At 36.7% G+C, this 19,907-nt stretch overlaps 1 protein-coding gene across 4 annotated transcripts in view; it reads right to left on the bottom strand.

Annotated features, from left to right (window-relative positions):
* Positions 1-2,050: 2,050 nt before the first annotated feature.
* The window catches only part of BAZ1A (bromodomain adjacent to zinc finger domain 1A), a 132,804-nt gene continuing 114,947 nt past the window's right edge, over positions 2,051-19,907 (bottom strand). For all 4 annotated transcript variants that reach the window (XM_057488500.1, XM_036881254.2, XM_036881253.2 and 1 more), the window contains 6 exons: positions 18,323-18,570; positions 18,009-18,235; positions 14,882-15,351; positions 5,016-5,158; positions 3,487-3,574; positions 2,051-3,037 (listed from right to left, as the gene is read on the bottom strand). In XM_057488500.1, the coding sequence (XP_057344483.1) occupies positions 2,841-3,037; positions 3,487-3,574; positions 5,016-5,158; positions 14,882-15,351; positions 18,009-18,235; positions 18,323-18,570 (1,373 nt within the window). In that variant the 3' untranslated portion in view covers positions 2,051-2,840. The remainder of the gene's footprint in view (positions 3,038-3,486; positions 3,575-5,015; positions 5,159-14,881; positions 15,352-18,008; positions 18,236-18,322; positions 18,571-19,907) is intronic.

Below are 19,907 nucleotides of genomic sequence, written 5' to 3'. Positions count from 1 at the left end.
ACGGCCTTCTGGGATCCAAATTCCCTGTCTCCGGTGTTAGGGAGCCTTCTACCATCCAGGTGCAGGATGGGAACCCTTCACATAGATTTATTTCCTGGTTTCAGGGGGCAGCAGAGGAGGGTCAGAGCATCCTCCTACAACCAGCCATTTCTCCAGTTGCTTTAATTCAAAGTAATCAATTGTCCATGATGGCACATTTTGGGCAGCTTGCCCTTGGCCCCTACACTTAATTATTAAGGACCCTGTAGCCACTATTAATTGGACCTGTAGCCAGATATACAAGGAAACCAAATCAAAAGTTTGAAAGACAGCAGCTTTTCTAGTACTTACTTATGCTTCAATATTCTGAGCACATGGCTGAAGAATATGAGGACAGAGATCTTTAGAAAACACAAATAGAAAAGGAAAAGAACCACGAATTTACAAAGAATATTGCTCTGAAAAAATGCAATGTAGACTATTATTTGACATGAATATGTGTATGTATACATTCTCTATTTTCCCTTTTGCCCACCCCTTCATATTTTTCACAGCGATATACCTGCATATTTCTCAATCTCCTGGAGGTGCCCTAGTGTTAATGGGATGATGGAGCTTTGACTGCCTGGTGTCATTTACTCTGTGATCATGGGCAAGTACTTAAAAAAAAATCCATTCGAGTCTGAATCCCATTTGAGAAATGGAGAGAACAAAAACACCTTACAGAATTGCCTTACTTAACATAAAAAGCATTTCCCATGTATAAAGCATAAAAATTTTTCATATTAACATGTTTGGCATGTAACAGGATGTGTTCATTTCTTTCCCTGCTTACATGCTCTTGCAATTACCAATCAAGTGCTTGTAGAAATATAATTTATCTGGGCTCAGAGACTGAAATGAACTCTGTAAGAGGTACCCAGCTGAGTGAAGTGACTCCATTGCTATCTTGGACTTTTCTCAATAATGTTTTTGTTCTACCCATTCTATGGTTCAGTCCTTTCTCTTTGAAGAAAAACAAAAGAGCAAAATGAGAGTCCAATAATACTGACTGCTTTTTTGTCATGACAACATTATGCTCTCAGCCATTACCGTATATCCTTGTGTGTTAACCTTACTGCTGTATAAAATTTCAATTACTGTATATGTGTGTGGGAAATGAATGATTTTTTGGTATATAAGACAATTTAGCTAGGCTGATTAAAAGGCAAAACCTTATTTTAACTGAGTCTGAAAAAGGACACCTAAGAAAAATTGCAAGCTTCAAGAGTGACTTTCAGACTGAATAATTCAATAATTAGTTGGTTGGAAATGGTTCCGTCTTGGTGTTTATTATCTAGAAGAAAGCAAATATAAAATTTACTTGTTATTAACACTTAAACTTAAGAATATTAAGTATAAGTAACCAGATAATTTACTATTAAAATGTAATTACATTTTAGAACTCTCTCCTGAATGTTTAAATGTTATTTAGTAAAATTTTCTAAGAAATTTGGTTATTGGAATATGAAATGATAACAAATTTACCAAAAGTTACAGATGTGAACACATCCATGCCAAGAATCCAGAGAATTGATAATCTCTAAGTATATGGGAAATAAATGAAAGAGTAACTTTCCAAATAAACCATGTTAAATGAGAATACAGTATCCTCAGGATTTTAGATGAGAAAATAGAATTATTTCTTTTGCCTCCCAAAAAGCCCTAGAAAGGACACCTGCTTTCTGCATCCCCAAAAGGAACAGTTACTCCTTGTAAAGCTGAGACCTGTATGTCTCTGAGACCAAAGAAGTAGTGCTTTTCTCATTTTATTTTTTTTAAATTTCCAGAGTGATGTTCCTTACCTAGGAGGGTGTACTCTATAAACTTTTTTTTTCAGCTTTTAATGAGAGTCCCTGCCACAGAATTTCTCTTATTAATGGAGGTATCTTATTCCTCAAAGGTTTGGGCTCAAAAAGATGCAAATCACTGGTATAAAAATTCAGGTACAATAAAACATTGGTTCCTATGGTCTGTCTGTATCACATGCAGAAGTCCAATTCTGATTTGCAAAAATTCCAGAAATTCATAGTACTTGAAAAAAAAAGTATCATTTTATTTGTACACTTAAAAAGTTGTATATAGAAACTTACAATACAGTTCTGTAAAACTGAAGAACTGTCAAGGAAAAGGGAAGGTATTACCTTTTATTGATTGATCATTAAAGAAGTTAGAGAAATAAAACAAAAACATAGTAAAATGTTTAAAAAAATTAAAGAACATTTTCCAGGTACAAATTTTATAAATACAAAACAAATTCACAAATTACTCTGAATGCTAAATAAATATCTAGTTAATAAACTCAGACTTAATACCTCCAGTCAGCACTGGTATAGCACTTCAAGGATATAAAATTGGATTCATTCATGTGTAGTGTTGAAAGAATGTGCTCATTAAACAATTCTTGACATACACTTTTTTTCTAAACTGTGCTGTAAGAGAAGATCTATCTATGTAGACAAATCTCCCTTAATACCACACTTCTAAAAAATCATCAATGACAAAATACGTCATAGATGAAAAACATTTTTCAAGATATTGGGACACATGAACGATCTCAAAATGTACAAAAATCTCTGTAAACCAGTACTGTATCCAGTACATCAAACTTTTAGGTACTGAACAAAATTGTAGCAAAGGAAATCTTTCCTACATTCTCCTGAGTGCTTAATATTAAAATTGAGAATATAGTGCAGGCCACACTTCAATGTGGTCAATCAGTTGTTACTGCTTTATACATATGTCTGCTTTTAGAGTATGATTTAATGTTCCATTTTTATGAACAATTTATTTTCTCAATACAGCCTTTAGAAGGACAAAATTTAGATTCGTGACTTTTTTGTAGGTGGTGGTGTGCTAACTTGATCCATATTCCCATGTGTGACGTGGAGTCCAAGTTTTTGAGCCTGAATATGAAAAAACGCTTGAAGCCTAGTTCCAGCTTTTGCTTCACTTGTGTTACGAGGGTTGTACTCAAAGCAGTTCGAAAACATTAACTCAATATCATCGATAAACTCAGCTAGAAAGAAAAAAACTGAGGTTAGAATCAAAGTACATAAATTATAAATACAATTTTTGTTTGTATATTATCTGGAAAGGTCATTAAGAAAATGGCAGCCCACTTTTTTCTTTGGAAATTGAAGACTCTGAAACAAGGTATCAGAACTTAAACTTAAAATTATTAAACTACAAATACTTTAAAACTTTTATTGAAATGTTACAGTTATGTACTTAGAAGCATTATGTAATTATAAAGAACTTCTATTAACATCAGATTTTATAAAATATCTTAACTCATTCAATCCCTATCTATCTTTCACCTCCATATACACAGATAAGCATTTTAGGGACCTCTTGGGATGCCATCTACAAAATTAGATTAATATATGTTATTTAAGTCAAAAGAAAAACAGCCTGTATACCTCTGTGAACGAAAATAATTATCAGAGAAAAACATAAATTACTTACATGCTAGTTTATATTCACATTTGTTCACTTTTTCACGAATTATATTTAAGGCAATGGGTTTTTTGATGATGTCATAATAGTCTGGGACCTGTAAAATAATTCAAATACATCTGTCTTATAGAAAATTTATCAGAGATAAGTGGTCAAATAAATGAAGGTTTTGCATTTAAAGGTAATGAATGTTAACCTCTGAATACTATTCCATTAAAACCACTTAATGCTTTCAGTCATTATAATGTTGAAGAATTCTGTTTGATACTACAAAAAATGTTAATTTATTATGGTTTTGCTTATGTGTGCTCTTCCTATCTATCATGTCTCTCTCTATAGATACATATGTATATCTATAAAATTTCTTTAACCAATATTGCATTTGTAATAAAGAATAAAATGTATGTAACAAAACTTAAGTGATGTATTTATTTTCTCATAAAAACTACTCAGGAAAAATGAGCTATAGAGTCAATTAAGATTTAATTTTAATAAGATACCATTCGATGTAAATTAATCCTTCATATTCTTGCTCTAGAAATCTTAAGGTAGAATTCTGATGATAACTGACTTTTCATTCAGGACCTTCATCTAATAATAAATGAGAACTTTTATAATCTGCTTGTGACTGAGCCTCTCCAATACCTACTTTGCTCCATTCAAAGTACCCATCATTCCCCATATTCTCATTTCTGGGTCTTTAACTAATCATTCCTTCTCCCTGAAATGTCCTTATTCCATTTCTCACTGTTGAAATTTCATTTCTCATCTTTCTTCAATGACCAGACCAAATAGCTCCTCCATGAAAAAACTTTCTAATTTCTCCTTTCCTTCCTCTGAAATGCTCAACTCACTCTCCTTTCTTTTCTACATCTGAAAGACCTATAGCTTCTATTACAGTACTGTGATACTGTCCTACCTCTGCTAAATGTTACATTTTGTTACACATATATAAATAATTATAGTACCATCTCAAATCCCTTAGTTATGTTAAGGCCTCTCTCTGTTATTTAAAAGTACCCATCTTTTACATAAATGTTTCTCAATATGGTCTCTCAATGAGCAGCATTAGATCATCTGGGAATTTATCAGTAATGGAAATGGCTGGTTATCATCTCAGACCTCGTCAATCAAAAATTCTGGGGTGGGGCCCACTGATTTGTGTTTTAACAAGCCTTTCAGGTGATTCTGGTGTATGCTGAAGTTTGAGAAACAGTGTTTTACATAATAGAAATACCAATAATAGTACTCCGTTGAATTAACTCTATTCATATTCATTACATAGAATAAAAACATTGAACTTATTTCAACATACTGTCATTTATAAGAATCAGTCATGGGATTAGAAGGGACTGAGGAGACTATGCTGTGTAACTCCATTTTTTTTCAGTGTAGGAAACAACTTTCCAAGTGGTTTTAAAAAAAAGGTTTTTAAAAACAGACAGTGACTAATAGGTGTTTCCACCACCTCAAGGTTGCCATGCCAACTAAATCAGATAATATATATGAATGCATTTTATAAAGTCTAGTAATATCACCTGGATTTTAGAAACAAGTTTCAAAAAAGGCCAGCTGTCATCATGCCGAACCAATTCCACGACAAGTTGTTCAAAAGCAGACAATTCATGAACTCCTCCCTGTCGGCCTGAACTCCTTCGATTCAGTGTCATAGGAGATGATTCTGAATAAGTAATTAAAGTAATTTTAGGTGATGACAAAGCAAAATATTTTATCGCAAGTTAAGCAGGACATATTACAAACTAAATTCAAACAGAATATTGACACTTATACACTGAGATGGTAAACTTATGTTCTGAGAGACATGAAACTCTGGACCAAATATTCACTATTTCCCTTTCAATCTTAAAAATTTCCAGTTGGAGAGGGTGGGGCGGAAGATGGCGGCGTGAGTAGAGCAGCGGAAATCTCCTCCCAAAACAACATATATCTATGAAAATATAACAAAGACAACCCTTCCTAGAATAAAGACCAGAGGACACAGGACAATATCCAGACCACATCCACACCTGAGAGAACCCAGCGCCTCGCGAAGGGGGTAAGATACAAGCCCCGGCCCCGCGGGAGCCGAGCGCCCCTCCCCCCAGCTCCCGGCGGGAGAAGAGCAGGCAGAGCGGGAGGGAGACGGAGCCCAGGGCTGCCGAACACCCAGCCCCAGCCATCCGGGCCAGAGTGCAGGGCCCTCGATACTGGGAAAACAGGGCAGCAAGAACAGTGAGCAGGCACTGGAGGCTGGGCGACAGAGGACATAAGAAAAGCGCGCGACCATTTTTTTTATTTTTATTTTTTTGCTTTTTTGCTGCTTTGTTTTGGCGAGCGCTTTTTGTAAGTCTTAAAGGGACAGGGACCCCAATATTAGGGAAACAGGGCAGAAAGACCGGTGAGCAGAGGCCTGAGGCTGGCACCGGAGAATAAAGAAAAACGAACGACCACCTTTTTTTTTTAATTAAAAATTTTTTTTTTTTTAATTAAAAAAATTTTTTTTCTTGTTTTTTTTTGTGGTCGTTGTTTTGTTTTGGTGGGTGCTTTTTGGAAGTCTTAAAGGGGCAGGGCGGGTCACTTAATCCAGAGGTAGGGAATCCGGGATCTCTGGGCACCCTAACCCCTGGGCTGCAGGGAGCAGGGAGGCCCCTTACGGAGATAAATAGCCTCCCAGCAGCTCCTGCTCCAACGCGACTCCACCATTTTGGAGTAGCTGCCCGAGCCAGGCCACGCCCACAGCAACAGCGGAGATTAACTCCATAGCAGCAGGGCAGGAAGCAGAAACCCTGTCTGCGCGCAGCTGCGCAGCACAAGCCACTAGAGGCCGCTGTTCTCCCAGGAGAGGAGGGCCACAAACCAACAAGAAAGGAAGTCCTTCCAGCCGTCACTCGTCCCAGTTCTGCAGACTATTCCTATCACCATGAAAAGGCAAAGCTACAGGCAGACAAAGATCACAGAGACAACACCAGAGAAGGAGACAGACCTAACCAGTCTTCCTGACAAAGAATTCAAAATAAGAATCATAAACATGCTGACAGAGATGCAGAGAAATACGCAAGAAAAATGGGATGAAGTCCGGAAAGAGATCACAGATGCCAGAAAGGAGATCGCAGAAATGAAACAAACTCTGGAAGGGTTTATAAGCAGAATGGATAGAATGCAAGAGGCCATTGATGGAATTGAAATCAGAGAACAGGAACGCATGGAAGCTGACATAGAGAGAGACAAAAGGATCTACAGGAATGAAACAATATTAAGAGAACTGTGTGACCAATCTAAAAGGAGCAATATCCGTATTATAGGGGTCCCAGAAGAAGAAGAGAGAGGCAAAGAGATGGAAAGTATCTTAGAAGAAATAATTGCTGAAAACTTCCCCACACTGGGGGAGGAAGTAATCAAACAGACCACGGAAATACACAGAACCCCCAACAGAAAGGATCCAAGAAGGGCAACACCAAGACACATAATAATTAAAATGGCAAAGATCAAGGACAAGGAAAGAGTGTTAAAGGCAGCTAGAGAGAAAAAGGTCACCTATAAAGGGAAACCCATCAGGCTAACGTCAGATTTCTCAACAGAAACCCTACAGGCCAGAAGAGAATGGCATGATATATTTAATACAATGAAACAGAAGGGCCTTGAACCAAGGATACTGTATCCAGCACGACTATCATTCAAATATGACGGTGGGATTAAACAATTCCCAGACAAACAAAAGCTGAGGGAATTTGCTTTCCACAAACCACCTCTACAGAACATCTTACAGGGACTGCTCTAGATGGGAGCACTCCTAGAAAGAGCACAGCACAAAACACCCAACATATGAAGAATCGAGGAGGAGGAACAAGAAGGGAGAGAAGAAAAGAATCTCCAGACAGTGTATATAACAGCTCAATAAGCGAGCTAAGTTAGGCAGTAAGATACTAAAGAGGCTAACCTTGAACCTTTGGTAACCACGAATTTAAAGCCTGCAATGGCAATAAGTACATATCTTTCAATAGTCACCCTAAATGTTAATGGGTTGAATGCACCAATCAAAAGACACAGAGTAACAGAATGGATAAAAAAGCAAGACCCATCTATATGCTGCTTACAAGAAACTCACCTCAAACCCAAAGACATGTACAGACTAAAAGTCAAGGGATGGAAAAACATATTTCAAGCAAACAACAGTGAGAAGAAAGCAGGGGTTGCAGTACTAATATCAGACAAAATAGACTTCAAAACAAAGAAAGTAACAAGAGATAAAGAAGGACACTACATAATGATAAAGGGCTCAGTCAAACAAGAGGATATAACCATTCTAAATATATATGCACCTAACACAGGAGCACCAGCATATGTGAAACAAATACTAACAGAACTAAAGGGGGATATAGACTGCAATGCATTCATTCTAGGAGACTTCAACACACCACTCACCCCAAAGGATAGATCCACTGGGCAGAAAATAAGTAAGGACACCGAAGCACTGAACAACACAGTAGAGCAGATGGACCTAATAGACATCTATAGAACTCTACATCCAAAAGCAGCGGGATATACATTCTTCTCAAGTGCACATGGAACATTCTCCAGAATAGACCACATACTAGGCCACAAAAAGAGCCTCAGAAAATTCCAAAAGATTGAAATCCTACCAACCAACTTTTCAGACCACAAAGGCATAAAACTAGAAATAAACTGTACAAAGAAAGCAAAGAGGCTCACGAACACATGGAGGCTTAACAACACGCTCCTAAATAATCAATGGATCAATGACCAAATCAAAATGGAGATCCAGCAATATATGGAAACAAATGACAACAACAACACTAAGCCCCAACTTCTGTGGGACACAGCAAAAGCAGTCTTAAGAGGAAAGTATATAGCAATCCAAGCATATTTAAAAAAGGAAGAGCAATCCCAAATGAATGGTCTAATGTCACAATTATCGAAATTGGAAAAAGAAGAACAGATGAGGCCTAAAGTCAGCAGAAGGAGGGACATAATAAAGATCAGAGAAGAAATAAATAAAATTGAGAAGAATAAAACAATAGCAAAAATTAATGAAACCAAGAGCTGGTTCTTCGAGAAAATAAACAAAATAGATAAGCCTCTAGCCAGACTTATTAAGAAGAAAAGAGAGTCAACACAAATCAACAGTATCAGAAACGAGAAAGGAAAAATCACGACGGACACCACGGAAATGCAAAGAATTATTGGAGAATACTATGAAAACCTATATGCTAACAAGCTGGGAAACCTAGGAGAAATGGACAACTTCCTAGAAAAATATAACCTTCCAAGATTGACCCAGGAAGAAACAGAAAATCTAAACAGACCAATTACCAGCAACGAAATTGAAGAGGTAATCAAAAAACTACCAAAGAACAAAACCCCCGGGCCAGATGGATTTACCTCGGAATTTTATCAGACATACAGGGAAGACATAATACCCATTCTCCTTAAAGTTTTCCAAAAAATAGAGGAGGAGGGGATACTCCCAAACTCATTCTATGAAGCTAACATCACCCTAATACCAAAACCAGGCAAAGACCCCACCAAAAAAGAAAACTACAGACCAATATCCCTGATGAACGTAGATGCAAAAATACTCAACAAAATATTAGCAAACCGAATTCAAAAATACATCAAAAGGATCATACACCATGACCAAGTGGGATTCATCCCAGGGATGCAAGGATGGTACAACATTCGAAAGTCCATCAACATCATCCACCACATCAACAAAAAGAAAGACAAAAACCACATGATCATCTCCATAGATGCTGAAAAAGCATTTGACAAAGTTCAACATCCATTCATGTTAAAAACTCTCAGCAAAATGGGAATAGAGGGCAAGTACCTCAACATAATAAAGGCCATCTATGATAAACCCACAGCCAACATTATATTGAACAGCGAGAAGCTGAAAGCATTTCCTCTGAGATCGGGAACTAGACAGGGATGCCCACTCTCTCCACTGTTATTTAACATAGTACTGGAGGTCCTAGCCACGGCAATCAGACAAAATAAAGAAATACAAGGAATCCAGATTGGTAAAGAAGAAGTTAAACTGTCACTATTTGCAGATGACATGATACTGTACATAAAAAACCCTAAAGACTCCACCCCAGAACTACTAGAACTGATATCGGAATACAGCAAAGTTGCAGGATACAAAATCAACACAGAGAAATCTGTGGCTTTCCTATATACTAACAATGAACCAACAGAGAGAGAAATCAGGAAAACAACTCCATTCACAATTGCATCAAAAAAAATAAAATACCTAGGAATAAACCTAACCAAAGAAGTGAAAGACTTATACTCTGAAAACTACAAGTCACTCTTAAGAGAAATTAAAGGGGACACTAACAGATGGAAACTCATCCCATGCTCGTGGCTAGGAAGAATTAATATCGTTAAAACGGCCATCCTGCCCAAAGCAATATACAGATTTGATGCAATCCCTATGAAACTACCAGCAACATTCTTCAATGAACTGGAACAAATAATTCAAAAATTCATATGGAAACACCAAAGACCCCGAATAGCCAAAGCAATCCTGAGAAAGAAGAATAAAGTAGGGGGGATCTCACTCCCCAACTTCAAGCTCTACTATAAAGCCATAGTAATCAAGACAATTTGGTACTGGCACAAGAGCAGAGCCACAGACCAATGGAACAGACTAGAGAATCCAGACATTAACCCAGACATATATGGTCAATTAATATTTGATAAAGGAGCCATGGACATACAATGGCGAAATGACAGTCTCTTCAACAGGTGGTGCTGGCAAAACTGGACAGCTACATGTAGGAGAATGAAACTGGACCATTGTCTAACCCCATATACAAAAGTAAATTCAAAATGGATCAAAGACCTGAATGTAAGCCATGAAACCATTAAACTCCTGGAAGAAAACATAGGCGAAAACCTCTTAGACATAAACATGAGTGACCTCTTCTTGAACATATCTCCCCGGGCAAGGAAAACAACAGCAAAAATGAGTAAGTGGGACTATATTAAGCTGAAAAGCTTCTGTACAGCAAAAGACACCATCAATAGAACAAGAAGGATCCCTACAGTATGGGCGAATATATTTGAAAATGACACATCCGATAAAGGCTTGACGTCCAGAGTATATAAGGAGCTCACACGCCTCAACAAACAAAAAACAAATAACCCAATTTAAAAATGGGCAGAGGAACTGAACAGACAGTTCTCCAAAAAAGAAATACAGATGGCCAACAGACACATGAAAAGATGCTCCACATCGCTAATTATCAGAGAAATGCAAATTAAAACTACAATGAGGTATCACCTCACACCAGTAAGGATGGCTGCCATCCAAAAGACAGACAACAACAAATGTTGGCGAGGCTGTGGAGAAAGGGGAACCCTCCTACACTGCTGGTGGGAATGTAAACTAGTTCAACCATTGTGGAAAGCAGTATGGAGGTACATCAAAATGCTCAAAACAGACTTACCATTTGACCCAGGAATTCCACTCCTAGGAATTTACCCTAAGAATGCAGCAATCAAGTTTGAGAAAGACAGATGCACCCCTATGTTTATTGCAGCACTATTTACAATAGCCAAGAATTGGAAGCAACCTAAATGTCCATCAATAGATGAATGGATAAAGAAGATGTGGTACATATACACAATGGAATACTACTCAGCTATAAGAAAAGGGCAAATCCAATCATTTGCAGCAACATGGATGGAGCTGGAGGGTATTATGCTCAGTGAAACAAGCCAAGCGGAGAAAGAGAAATACCAAATGATTTCACTTATCTGTGGAATATAAGAACAAAGGAAAAACTGAAGGAACAAAACAGCAGCAGAATCACAGAACTCAAGAATGGACTAACAGGTACCAAAGGGAAAGGGACTGGGGAGGATGGGTGGGTAGGGAGGGATAAGGGGGGGAGAAGTAGGGGGGTATTAAGATTAACATGCATGGGGGGGTAGGAGAAAAGGGAGGGCTGTACAACACAGAGAAGGCAAGTAGTGATTCTACAACATTTTGCTATGCTGATGGACAGTGACTGTAAAGGGGTTTATAGGGGAGACCTGGTATAGGGGAGAGCCTAGTAAACATAATATTCGTCATGTAAGTGTAGATTAGTGATAGAAAAAAAAAAAAAAAAAAAAAAAGGGCAGTTCCTGTGTGGTAACCTCCAACGAGTTCTACACAAGGGTATAAAGGGCATATAAAAGTGTAGGCAAAGGGTCTGTTTGTGTTTATACAGAGGATCAAAGCGTAATTGGGCTACCCCGAAAATGAACTAAGATACGATATGAAAAAGAACTTCCAACATCTGCACCCTCTGGAAGACTCATGCCAGAAGATGATCATCAAAAAACCCCAACAAAGATCCACGCACTGCTACAGCTGTAGATGCACTCATCCCACCAGTTCCTGGACCTGCCATGGGAATGAGGAAGGAGATATCTAAGCTGGCCTGTGCATACAGTAAAACAACAAAATTGGACTGGATCTATACTGTTGGAACTCAACCAAGAATTTGGAGAAGTGCAAATTGTAGCGCTCCAAAGTCTTACAACTACAAACTATTTATTGTTAAAAGAACATATGGCATGTGAACAGTCCCCAGGAATGGGTTGTTTTAATTTGTCTGATTTCTCTCAGACTGTTCAAGTTCATTTGGACAATATCCACCATATCATAGATAAGTTTTCACAAATGCCTAAGGTGCCTAACTGGTTTTCTTGGTTTCACTGCAGAGGGCTGGTAATTACAGATATGCTTTGGTTATGTAACTATACTCCTATTATGTTAATGTGTGTGTGCAATTTAAGTAGTAGCTTAAAACCTATACATGCTGAAGTTACTCTACAAGAAGATATATCAAAGAAATAATCAATCTTCCCATGTTTTCTTCCGCCTGCTACTTCTATAGCTTTTCTTCTTCCTTCCTAATTACAACCCTTAAATAGAATTTGTGCCTCATATCAAATTTACCGAGTATCATAATTCTTCCAAGTGGTAAAGATACCTCAAGACAAATGCTGGGCATAGAAGCCACAGGGCATAAATATGCAAAGAAGTAAAAAGCTAACTTTTTCAAACAATAAGGCTTCTCTCTCACTTACCAACTTCACATTTCCCTGTATGGCCCCGGAAGATGACTGGTTAGCCAGAGACGGGTAAGATTCCTCAAGGGAGGAACAACCTAAGACAGGCACAGTCGCAGGGGGGCCATCAGGTGAGAAATTGGGGATCAACAGAGGTGAGGCTTAGAACCTTACCCCCCCGTTCTGAGAGAAATCTTCTGCATATGTGGATGTTTTATTGCCCTGGTCTAGCTTGGATTAACACATAGTCTACAGGCACACACCTGATCATCTACATGTGCTCTCATACAACACTAAACTATGTTTTCTACCTTTATCTTGTATCTACCTACCACTTCAGCATTTTATTAAAAATAATAATAATAAAGAGAGAAATGTGGTATCCACATATAAATCAAGTATAAAAACCAAATGAGTATTCATATTTGAACTGACTGTTTATAGTTCATAATGCATGAGCAAAACCGAAAGTTTCTGTGATGACTGCCCTTGTACTGTTCACTATGTAACTTATTCATTATGTAAGAATTTGTTCTACATGTAAAAACTTGTTTGTTATGCCTCAGAAGATTGGAGACTGACAAAAATTAGGCTTGGGGTGCAATAATGATTGTGCATTGAGCATTGACTCCCCTATACAGAATTTTATTGTCGTTAACAACCATTTGATCAATAAATATGAGAGATGCCCTCACAAAAAAAAAAAAAAAAAAAAAAAAGACAGACTTCCAATGGTAAAATAAATTAGTAACCGGGATGTAATGTATAGCATAAGGAATATAGTCAAGATATTGTAACAGCCTGGTAGGGTGATAGCTGGAACCTAGAATTATGTATATAAATGTTCTACCACTGTGTTGTACACTTGAAACTCATGTAATGTAATACTGTGTGTCAACTACCCTTCAATAAAAAATAATTATTATAAAAAAAAAAAAAAAAAATTTCCAGTTGGATTAAATATTCATTGAGAACAGATTGTTTAAAAAAAAGAGTAATACAAAAGCAAATTCTAGAACATAGAGTTCATGGATTTTTTTACTCCATTTTATTAAAGATGTTTTCAACTACAGTAACATGAAAGTAGTACTTCTCCAGTATTTCCTTAAACATATCCTTAGGAAAGTACCCTCTTCAGATCTAGAAATCAGCCCTCTATGCAAATCACTTTGCATAATGGAAAAGCAATTCTCAATGGTGATGTAAAAGAGTATTCTTACAAATTCTTAATTTTTGTTCTTATTCTTAATTCTCTACATAGAATTTTCTTAAAGCAAAATATTTTTTCATAAAATCTAAAGTCATCTAAGGTGTATGAATTATTAGAGAAAAGGGTAGTATAGTTCATACATGAATTCAGGTGTTAATCCTCTACTTAAATGTAAACCACACATCCCCTTTATTTGTCCTTAGAACCAGTTTAGTAATTTCACAATCTATTAGCAAGTTTTTTCCCCAACATTTTGAGTAAAAATGTTTCAGGTGTACTATTTTTCCAAATAGCTTGGAGTTCAGAATTGGGGAAGAGCCAAACAGATAAGGGGATGGGAAAAGCTAAATTAGATCTTGGTTCAAAGTTACCTGTCACTCCCCCACAACCCCCAAAACCTGATGACCTGGTAACTGCATAAACAGACTAATTATGCTCCTTTCACGAATGAATTCCTTAATCCTGTCATGTGTTTGAATAACGCATATGACATATGTCCAATTCTTCATAGAACAGTCATATTTTTTAAGTTCATTTTTTTTTTTGAAATATCAAAGCTTTATTAACTACTGATATTAAAGGAAAAAAAGGACAGGACTGAAGAGATAAATGGGTAAAGAGATTATTATATGGATAAAGATTACAATAAATAATAATGATCAGAATAAAAAAAGACAGCTGGTGATCAACCCCTAACAATATTACAGACCCCAAATTCAGTATGCCAGATGCAACATTACCAAATAACCTAATGTAGCTATCTAGGTGATGATGAGTAGGTATCTCTTAAAGGAGGAAAAGGCAGCAGAGGATACTGAGACTGTTTAAATACTGGCCAAATCTCTTAATTAAAAACAGAAAACTGCAAATTTCTTATAATTATATTGCTATATTAGTATAAATACTAGTCATATAGTTTGTTTACCTTATTCCCCAAATAGCTGCCCGTTCATTGAATATTATGCTTTAGTTCAGATTGCCTCTAATAATTTTGTATATCTTAGTGACAGTCTTTAAAAAATGATCCCAAGTATTTTGACATTCAGTTTTCCCAAACTATCCAATTTTCTTAGGTAAGGATATTTAAATAAGGCTTATTCATACCTGTAGATTGTCTTTTTCTGCTTCTTCTCTTGGATTCACTATCTCGGAGAGAAAGTTTTGAAGCAACATTAAGAGATCTTAATTGCTCACTGGACTTTGTGGCAATGACTCTGAAGTTTGGGAAGTTGGGACTATTTTCTGGTGTATTATTAGCACTTTTCCTGCCTCTGCGTTTTCTACGAGGACTAAGTAGTTCCACAAATACATCTGCTTGCAACGGGCCATAACTCTGGCGAGTAGAACGGCTGGCAATTCTTAAAGATTTAGTTTCTGTAGGAGGAGCAGATTTTATCTTTCTTAGGCTTCTACCAGTAGTTTTAGAAGAAACAGTTGTTCTGAGTGTACTCTGCTGACTCCTTGAAGTATATCTTCCAGGATCTTGTTGTTGGCCACGACTTGAGAAAGAAGAACCAAGTCTCCCTCTTGTTTTAATTGACAATCTAACCTGTGGTCTTCCTCGTTTTGGTGGGCTGTAAATATTGTTAGAAAACACCGTTATTGTACAGAGCAATGATGAACATATGATTACTACTTTTCCTTTTTCTACTACTCGGCCAGTGGGTTCTATATACATTACTGAGACTTGTCCATAGTCAATTCTTTATAAACTTAGAGCCAATGAATTTTTTGTGGAAATCTAAAATGTGTTTTCATATACTTCTTTGTAATGCAAAGAGAATAGTTAATATTTTCTTGGTAATGCCAGGACATCATGAAAATAAAATCATAAATTATGATAAGTTATAATAAAATCCTCAGAACAACCAATAAATGGACTAAATCATATTGAAAAACTTAAGAGTGGTGAACTAATCTTAAAGTGTAAATATTTTATCTTCTTATGCTTCAGGAGACTCATGTTTCATTACCATGGATACTGAATTAACTTAGAGTTTTAGCCAATGGCTGCCACTAAAGTAGGCCTTAAAAAAACTTGTGGTTCCTGAATAGCAAGCCAAAATCTCTCTGCCATCTTCTGATTTTTACTGTAAAATACAAAACTAGATGCAATATTTTAATTGCCTCTAAGTTGTAGATAAGGATAAAACAATCCCATTTAAGCTTTTTTTATCCATCTCCCCACCACACCTGGACTTCCATATTTCTGAAAATTTTCTAAATTCTTTATCATCTTTGTGCTTAACACAATACTGCCCTTATAAATTACAAAGATGGCTCCTGCTAGTTGGAGCTATTAAAAAACAACTTGTTTAAAACAGATGTGGCAGCTTTCTCTACTTACCCTCCTCTAACTGTGGCCTTTTTGTACTTTGACAGTTCTAGGTTGCCCTGGCTTCACACTCGCTTTCTTGATTCCACATGAATGGAGTTCAAATGTTAAAAGTGGGGGATGTCTTAGGGACAAATAAAGGGTGATAGTCTGAGGGCTGCCATAGCAGAGATTATCAGGTCCCAAACCCATTCATTAGGCCTGGGTAACAGAGCTTGCTAATAAGCTGCAGGATACTTTGTTGTATGGTAGTATAGAAGTTGTTTCTGGGTGCTCATGTGGTAGGAGTATAAAAATACAAGGTGCAGGCAAGGGAAACAAAATAAAAAATGATTAAGTGGGACTACATCAAACTAAAAAGCTTCTGTACAGCAAAGGACACCACCAGTAGAACAAAAAAGGCATCCCACGGTATGGGAGCATATATTTTAAACAATTTATTCAACATCCAAAATATATTAAAAAACTCATACAGCTCAACACCAAAAAACAAATAACCCGATTAAAAAATGGGCAGTGGACCTGAACAGACAGTTCTCCAAAAAAGAAATACAGATGGCCAACAGGCATATGAAAAGATGCTCCACATCACTAATCATTAGGGAAATGCAAATTAAAACCACAATGAAATATCACATCCCTTATACCAGTTAGGATTGCCACTATGCAAAAGACAAGAAATAACAAACGCTGGTGAGAATGTGGAGAAATAGGAACCCTCCTATACTGTTGGTGGAAATGCAAATTGGTGCAACCGTTATGGAAAGCAATATGGAGGTTCCTCAAAACACTAAAAATAGAAATACCATTTGACCCAGGAATTCTACTTCTGGGAATTTACCTGAAGAAAACAAGATTCCTGATTTGAAAAAACATGTGCACCCCATGTTTATCGCTGCACTATTTATAATAGCCAAGATATGGAAGCAACCTAAGTGTCCATCAGTAGATGAATGGATAAAGATGTGGTACATATACACAGTGGAGTATTATTCAGCCATAAAAAGAAAAGAAAAATCCTGCCATTTGCAACAACATAGATGGAGCCAGAGGATATTATGCTCAGTGAAATAAGCCAGGTGGAGAAAGACTACTACCAAATGATTTCACTCATTTGTAGAGTATAAAAACAAAGCAAAACAGAAGGAACAAAGTAGCAGTAGACTCATAGATAGACACTAGAGAAGCGACTAGTGGTTACAAGGGTGAGGGGCTAGGCAGCGTGGGAGGGGAAGGAGAAGAGGATTAAGAGGCACAATAATTTGCAATCACAATATAGGGAGGTCATGAGAACAGTAGTACAGCACAGAGAATACACTTAATGACTCTATGTCATCTTACTACATTGATAGACAGTGACTGCAATGGAAGGGTGAGGACTTGATAATATGGGTGAATGTTGAAACACTGTGTTATATATTTAAAAATTGTGTATCAATGATACTTTAATAATAATCAAAACAAAGTGCTTCCTGACATCTCTCTCTGTAGACTGCCAAGATCACCAATATTTGGGTATAACTCCTTGAGGAGTAGGAGAAGCACTGGGAAGATGCATTCGTCTTTATTTCGTGAATATCCTCTGGACTGCTTAGTTGCTGCTTTAGGCATATAGAGAAGAAAAATCAACCTTGATGTGGGTCTGAATTGGCTTTACTGTCCAAATTTGAACTCATACTTGATATTATGATCTGGCTAAGCTCACAGAGGTACTATACGCCCTTGGGAATAATTTCAACTGTTCATAATATGTAACAAGGGTAACCTCAGACCACTATATTACACACTAAATTAAAAAAAATAATGGACCCCAACCAACCCGTTTGTATTTGAATAGCCAAGAGATTGTCTAGTTAAGACTCATGAGTTCTTATTTTATTGCATGTTAGGACTTACCTGACTTCTTCCTCTTCTTGAGAGTCATCTTCATCTTGTTCTACCTCATATTCTTCCTCCTCACTTTGATCCTCTTCATCATTATCATCAACTTCATCATCCTCACCTTCCATACTATCTTCCATCTCTTCATCACTTTCCAAGGATGGTCTCTGTCTAGAGGAGAGTCTTCTAGAACGTTGCTTAGGCCGACACTCTGGACAGAACCAATCTCCTTCAGGCACAGTCTGACAAATCACATAAATAATCATTAATTGTCTGTCCCTCAAAATCTCAATGTCTCAATTCTAATCTGAGAAGAAGAAAAAAAATACCTTGAGCTTTGGGCGAACACAGTAGGTATGATGACCCCGGTCACATCCATCACAAAGCACCATATTTTCTGCATCACCCTTCTTTCGGCATATCTTGCAACGAGCATTCAGTATAGATTTAGACCATATAACACTACGATCCAAGGTGGAGAGATGAAGAAAGACTTGGGACAGACTAGCGGAAGAAAGGAGAGACTCTCTCCAACGGTCCAGGACTGTTTTATAAGAACGCCCACTGTCACTGGCATCTTCAATGTAAAGGGAAAGTGATTAAAATTTCTAGACCTCTCCCAGAACTATTTTCTTGGTAGTTTAAACAGTTTAGATTTTATAGTTTTTCTAATACTTAACAAAAAAGATTATGTTAATTGAAAAAACAAAAACCTCATGTTCAAGAAAATATTTGCTGAGCTACATTTTAATCACCACATAAGGAATTACTTAAATTCATAAATCAAATGCTTGGTGATTTCAACAGTAAAAGAGAAAAATAACTTAGGCAATGTGCTCTCAATCTGGTCTTTGCATCAAATCTTGATCTAATTAAAAAACTGCTACATATATGATTACAAGTCAGTTACTATTCATTTGAATCAAGAATATTATTTCTTCATTTTCAGATAAAAGACAGACTGCTAAGTTAAATATCAATCATATATGAGGTTTCTTTTGGGGCTGATGAAAATGTGAAATTAGATAGTGGTCGATGGCTTTCCAACTGTGAATATACTAAACACCACTGAATTATACACTTTAAAAGGGTAAATTTTATATATGTGAATTACATCTCAATAAAGCCATTATTTAAAAAATTACGTATAAATACCAACTATATTATCTTCTATCTCTAATAAAGATTATTTTTAAAACAAGGTAATTTAAAAAAATGTTAATATTGCCCCTAAAAAAGAACTTCCAGTACCAATATTTACATAGAAATACTTGAAACCTTCTGCTACTTAATAACATCATTCCTTTGTCTTTTGGGCTAAAAAATGTATTAAGAGTCATTTGATTAGATGCCATTAATGTAGCCAGTCTATCATTTTCACCAGCATGTGATTTCCACCTTCAGTTAATCTTCAATATTGCTACCACTTTAGTTTTCCTAAAACATTATACTTAATTATGAAGGGCCTACCACATCATGTCAAAATTCTGCAAGGTATATGAGACTCCATACATAGTTTGATCCTATTATGCCTTATTTCCTACTATTATCCTTAAATGAAACCTCCTGGGCAGTAGCATAATGGTTAAGAGAATGTGGGTTCTGGAGTCATTCGGCCTTAAGCTGAGTACTAGCTCCCAGTGTGAGCTTGGGCAAGTTACTTTGCCACTCTGTGCCTTAGGCTGCTGGAAAGATTAAATGAGACATGTACACTGCCTGTCATAGAGTAAGTGCTATTATTATTATCTGTATTATATTGTTCCTCTTCTGTACAGCACTTTATGAGATGTGAAACAATTCTATTCTATGGTTCCTACCTTTAAGAAATTTTTAATACAGCTGGGAGGATGAAGATATACACAATGAATTGAAGACATAAAGCAACAGACTCGACAAACATTAGTGGATCTTCAG

The sequence above is a fragment of the Manis pentadactyla genome, chromosome 11 (genome assembly GCF_030020395.1).
Source record: "Manis pentadactyla isolate mManPen7 chromosome 11, mManPen7.hap1, whole genome shotgun sequence".
Classification (NCBI taxonomy): Eukaryota; Metazoa; Chordata; class Mammalia; order Pholidota; family Manidae; genus Manis; species Manis pentadactyla.
The sequence above is the reverse complement of the archived record's forward strand: the minus strand, read 5'-3'. Positions and strand labels throughout refer to the sequence as shown.